We start from the raw sequence: 6,336 nt of genomic DNA on the forward strand, positions 1-6,336 counted from the left end.
AATGATACATTTAAAATGATGGGAAAATAGTAACCTAGTTTGTAATATCAAGCATACATTATAATTAACCCACTATAAGAACGCCGGGAAATACAAAAGCACTAGGGTCTGTTTTAAACTCTTTATTTACCGTTTAATTTATAAAAGGAATTGTAAAACTTTAACTTAAATAGCCTTTTGCTGTTTAGCTTTTTCATTGTTGGCCCTTTTAAATTCTTTAAAAAATTTTTACAATTAAGTCCGGCATTTTTTCCCAAATTTTATCTTTTTCCGACTTGGTTTACATTGATTAAAAAAATTTATCCCCCGGGGTTTTAAAAAATAAATTAAAAAAGGTCCCCTTTTCAAATTTTATCAATTAAATTTGTTTGGGATGGGTGAGAACCAAAAAAAATAAATGGGTTAAGCAAAATTTTCAGGGGCCTGATTTCTTTTTTTTGCAAATCCCGAAAGAAAAGTCCAAATTTTCTCGAAGGGGTTTACCCCCCCTTTTCAAAATGTAATCATGCCGCCGAAAAAATTAAAAGGGGAAAAATCACTGCGTAAAAGATTGTCAAATGACAGGCGCATTAATTTTCGTAACGAAAAAAAATAGTTCCCGATTGGTCGAAGATTTCTAAATATTGTGTTACTCTTATAGATATACATGCTAATATTCAGCCACATTCTTATTTACTGTCAGTGTTAAACGAACAAAATTTTCGAAAATTATGAAGGGTTACAAACTCTAAATTTAGAATAATATGGTATTCTTCAGGCAGTTATCATATAACTCCCCGTGGTCGAGGGGTTTTAACACTTTCGCTTTGGAAGCGAGAGATCTGGAGTTCAAATCCCAGTAAAGGCTTACCATGTTTTTTTTTTTATTGTTTAATTGTTTAAGCCAAATAAACATTGAATTGAATATCAGTGTTGCAAATAAGTCTTATAGCCAATTCACTATAGTTATAAAACAGCTTTGGTGACACTTAACAAACAAATTGGTTTTATAATCTCACAACCGTCACCTTTCTGACATTCTGAGACCCAAACAAATTCAGCGCCTTTTGTGCTTTGATTTTTATAATGGTTTCTTCACCTTTATATATCAATTCAGAAGTACACTGATGATGTTTTGATGATTTGTTTCCCTTCCAATGAGTACTTTGATCTTCGTTCTTACTTTAGTGTCTTCATTACAAGTGTCTCGCAATTGCAAGGTAGTTGATTTTGTTTTGATGATATAAGATTTTTTATAAGAAGTTTTATTAATACATATATATACTAACATGAGTTATCTTGGCAATACCCAACAGCGAATCTTTGCCTGAAATTTCAGTTCAGTTTTTGAATTAGTTTTGATTGTTGTAAAATTTTCATACTTAAAGACAGTAGTAATTCTATAAATATATACACGAATAATTGGTGCCAAATCAATGTTGCCTAACTTTATGTTGACGGCGAGGATGAATCTAAGTAAAATAAATACATTTAAAGTGACAATTTGTATTTAAAGGCGGTTATGATATATATCTTAATACTCTTCTGTACAACATATTGTATTATAACTGGTAAACAGAGAGTTTTATATTGCTTCTATCATGGTAGGCAAGCAAGCAGGTTTTTCCAATACCAGTATAATACGGCATGTCTACACAGTACGCTGATAAGTTAACTCGAAATCTTTGTGAACATTACAATTGGATAATAGAGAAAAGTTTGTGGAATAAAGAAATGGAGTTTTACTGATATATATTTTTTGCTGTTAAAAAAACAAGACAAGAAAAATGGGAATAGAAAATAAGCAATTTCATTGCACTTGTAACGCGCTTAAACATTTTCAGTTTCAATTTTCAATTTATTGGCAATCAGCAATATTTTTGAATTTGGCCATTTACAAACTCACAGAAAAGTTATGACAAAGACTATACACATAAATAAGATTGAAAATAATGAAGTACAGTATACGATGACGAGACAAGTAAACTTTAACAAGGTGTTCGGTTTTATATGAATATATAGTCATGAACAGTTCATGTGGACAACCAGTTACTGTTCGATTTATTGATTTACATCGCGACTGTGTTGATTTTGCTGTGAATATATTTGAATATGTGTTCCCGACCCTGGCGATAGCAGTTACTACGATAAATATTCTCATTATTATAGTATTTACAAAACCACATATGAGATCTCATACAACGTTTATTTTAACACTCATAGCGTGTGTTGAGATCATTAATATCTTATGTCCAACAAGTATGTTCTCATTTTTATATTTGCGAGGGAATTATAAAGAATATCTAACAAGTGAACAAATTCAATGGTCTTACATACTTGGAAAAATATGTGTGGATATGTTTAATATGATATCATTGTGGCTGACAGTTTTGCTGGCATTTGTACGATGTAAGTGCATAAATTCACAATTTATTTCAAGAAAAGTACATTCCACTAAGCAAATTGTAATTTATGTGACACTTATTCTAGTAATTGTAATAGTAGTCAATGCTCCAGCGTTTTATATCTTTGAATTCTATTCAATTGAAAAAGTGGACCCGATAACAAATTTGACGAGAGAGATAGGAGTTCTGGTGGAATCTCAAGGCATTTATTTCCGGTCATGTTCTGGAAGGAAAATTCACTTATTTATAGAAATGATAACTGACTCAATCTTACCATGTATTATACTAATTTGCTGTAATGCTAAAATCATCATGGCATTACGAAAAGCTAAAACAACTCGTACAATTCTACGGCATAAAGAATCATTCAAAAACCCAAGTGGTGAGAAACAAACATGTAAGACTATGAAAAGTACGTCCAGCGAATTAATAAATTGCTCAGCCACTGGATCGAAAGAAAACACCTTTTCTGACAATACAAAATATATGGCAAGCGTTTCAGTTGGCAATGACAGTAAAGATGTAATACAAAATGGTACGGGGAAGAACGGTTTAATGGAACATAAAGTACTTTTAAGAAATGTTAAATTGCATAATTTCTGTACTTTCCAAACAAGACATTTACGTGCACGTATGTATAGTGATTCAACCCTAGATAAACTGGATAAAGAGAGTGAACGGACGTCTCTACTGATACTACTAGTTTCAACTATTATTTTACTACACGAGTTGCCTCTTGCTGTATTAAATATTGTTACTTTAGCGCGTTCCATAGACAAGCCTTTGCCAATGTCACGTGGTTGTTTATCAATCATCATCTTATTATGGCAGTTTATCACATACCCGGCTATTTTTCTGATTTACGCATGCATGTGCAAAGCATTCCGTAGAGAGCTTATTAAAACATTGACTTGTTGGTGTAAGAGGCATAATTCTAAACGGCAGATCAGGCGGAAACCTGCATCATGTCCAGCCTCTATTAAAACAAAACAAGTGGAAAATGGCGGGACAAATGTGAAATGTCATTTCAGGAGAAATTCCTTGTGATTTACGTCGTATGAATAGAATTTACTTCTTCTGAAAGTGTATAAGGCATTTTATCTAATGGATAGAGCAAAGGGAAGTTGGACCTTAGCCTTTTTCTACAGAAGTCGCTGTCGCTTTTATGAAAGAAAGGAAACTTTGAATTTTAACAAAGACATTGCATATCAGTATTTCTTTGATTACAGAATTGTACATGATAAAAACTTGTTGTGCTATATTAGCATTACTACACAAATTACTACATACATTTAATTACACACGTTTTTGTGTGTGCAGAGCGTGAATGGAGATATTTTTTCTAATAATGTCTTTATAATTATGTCAATTATCAGATGTAAACTATTCTGAAATAAATGAAAATATCTTTGATTATTTTAGGATGGTATATTTCTAAAGTCTTCTTTAGAATTTTATTGTGAAAAAAGAACTTTGTTCTGTCTTTTGATAACATGTGAATCCGCTATTTTGTCATTTGAAATGCCGAACATTTTATCGAATTTAAGAGCCTTTACTGCAGCCTGCAAAGGTGTAAATTAATATGTGGATAACGAACCCCAATATATTGGTAAATACCGCATGTTTCGGATATATTATGTAAACCCGAAACCACTCTCCCCGTCCTTAATACTTAGATTTATGTCACGTGGAAGGGTATTCCCATTGTGACATCATTGCTTGAGAAATTACCAAAATGGCAGTTCAATAAAATTCACTTACACCAAATAACACAATAAAGATAAAAAAGTACTGCTCATTTTGATAAAAAGTAAAGAATTATAGCAATCCAATTCAATTTCGAAAAAAAAACATCATGAGGTAAAACTTTGTTTTCTTTAAAAAACATGAAATTGGTATACGTATTTTATTAACAAACTATTTACCCGCATCTATATTATTGCATCGATGGAAAACAATGTTATTGTATGTAATTGTTGATCATAAATACCGTCATTTCGTCGTAAAAAATGTTTTTGTGTGATTTTTTCTGTAAGTGTTCCAATCAAATCTTAATACAAAATCGACCAGAAAAGGGACGACATTGTCGAATTGTTCAATATTTCTGGCGCTGTGGATATTGAATGCAAGTTCGTTACCTTTAAGCAAGCATAATTTTTGAGATAACAGAAGACCACAATTAGTATCGAAGACACTGTTTTATCAAGAAATGTTAACAATTTCCCCAAGAAGAATTTTCAGGACAACAAAACCCGAATAATGATTTTTGGATGCTTATATTCCGAAGTCCAAGAAAGATAAAGATTATCTATTAAGTAAAGATACATGTTCCGGGTTGTTTTATCATCCAGTATTATCGTTACTGTCAAATTCCAAGTTATTCCCGTGAGGATTTTTCTAAACTCGAAGAGTTTTAAACTTGATCAATAACGAGACCTTAATTTACAGAGAGAGTTCACTGCTAGTAGTAAAACATAATCGTACGAGATGCAAGGCGAGCGCTAACATTTCTTAAAGACCTTTAGTGTCTCAGAAATGCCATCAATTTTTGTTTCACAAAAAATCAGTTGAACCATCTTTTTTTCATTTGTTGCTTGTAGTCAATATGTACAGTTATAGTGAATCAGTATGGAAGTCAAAATACTACTATATTTACATTTTGCTACTTTTTTAACAAATAATTTCACATTTATCACTACTTTCTTTCCGGTAACAAGTATCTAATATTCTCTAAAACCATTATTTAAATATTATACAATTCATGTTTGACCTTCCTAATGAAGTAAAAATCTATTTGTTTCTGAGGCATAATGTGCCTTTAAGCCACATACAGAAGATCATAAAATAGCCCTTTTTATTGAGGAAACGTGAAGTATGATTGCACTGTATAATATATTCAATACAGAAACGTCAGGCACATTTGGTGTTAAAGGTTTTTACAAGATCAAGCATACTCAACTATCTAAAATTGGATAAATATGATTAAAGTTAGATACTATGCAGAAATATTCTGTATATATAATATTAGTAAATTATACTTTAGACAGAGACATATTATTTTAATATGTATCATTGTTTCGCTAAACATCAACTGCATTAAAATTCAAATCTAAACTGTTCACATTTGGCCATGATTATCCAGGAATTTCTAAAATTTTAGAAATCTTACTGTGAAAGGATTTACGTCGAGAAACAAACGTATATATATTTGATATTTGATAAACACATATACAAACACAGGAAAAACGTATGTATAAAATTCGTAAAACCTTTCAAATGATTTCAATTTACAAAGATATTTACTATTTAAGTACAAATCTTTTATGCGAAAAATTTTGACGCGTTCACTGTCCGCCATTTTTAATCTCTTGACCAGCATCAATCACCTAATATAACTCAATAGGAACTTTGAAAATTAGCCCTGGTATAAACATGCTTGATGCAAATAACTTTTCGTAAAAGAAATTTCTACCATTTGTCATATGAAAAGTGCATCACATAGTGTAAAGATACATTGGTTGTTATTTGTGTAATTTACTGTAATTCATTTTTAACCAAGTCCCTGCAGGAGCAAAGTATAAGATGTTGGCATTCGCAGAAAAACGTGCATAGGGTATGCCAAGAAACATACTTGTACCTATTTGATATGTACATACGTATTTCCTGAACAGTTTTCTATTTTATGATCAATAACAATTTAAGCTAAAAACCTTAAGGGTATTTTTATAACCGACTGATATAAAAGTCACTTTGAGATGATGAATGACCTGTCATGCAATCGCCGCTGTGATCTTGTTATCATGCAATGAAACTATTTCGCAATATTATTGAGACTATAGAAGTTCACTCAGTTAGCTATTGAAAAACTGGAACTCTTACAAAAAGTTAAAAGGTTATCTACGTTGCGTCGATACGAATGATAAGTATAACACAGTGAATTAATTCTACAATC

General features: G+C 31.3%; 1 protein-coding gene across 1 annotated transcript; it reads left to right on the plus strand.

Moving 5' to 3' along the window:
- The first annotated feature begins 1,634 nt into the window (after positions 1-1,634).
- Positions 1,635-4,061, plus strand: LOC132740890 (uncharacterized). Its single transcript, XM_060728937.1, has one exon. It carries the CDS (start codon positions 2,004-2,006, stop codon positions 3,429-3,431), a length of 1,428 nt encoding a protein of 475 aa, XP_060584920.1. The 5' UTR covers positions 1,635-2,003; the 3' UTR covers positions 3,432-4,061.
- Positions 4,062-6,336: the final 2,275 nt, after the last annotated feature.

The sequence above is a fragment of the Ruditapes philippinarum genome, unplaced genomic scaffold (genome assembly GCF_026571515.1).
Source record: "Ruditapes philippinarum isolate M1 unplaced genomic scaffold, ASM2657151v2 ctg25311_1_1_1_1, whole genome shotgun sequence".
NCBI classification, from domain to species: domain Eukaryota; kingdom Metazoa; phylum Mollusca; class Bivalvia; order Venerida; family Veneridae; genus Ruditapes; species Ruditapes philippinarum.

Coding starts and splice junctions, on each gene's coding strand:
- LOC132740890 (XM_060728937.1), top strand. CDS start 2,004: ATGAACAGTTCATGTGGACAACCAGTTACTGTTCGATTTATTGATTTA.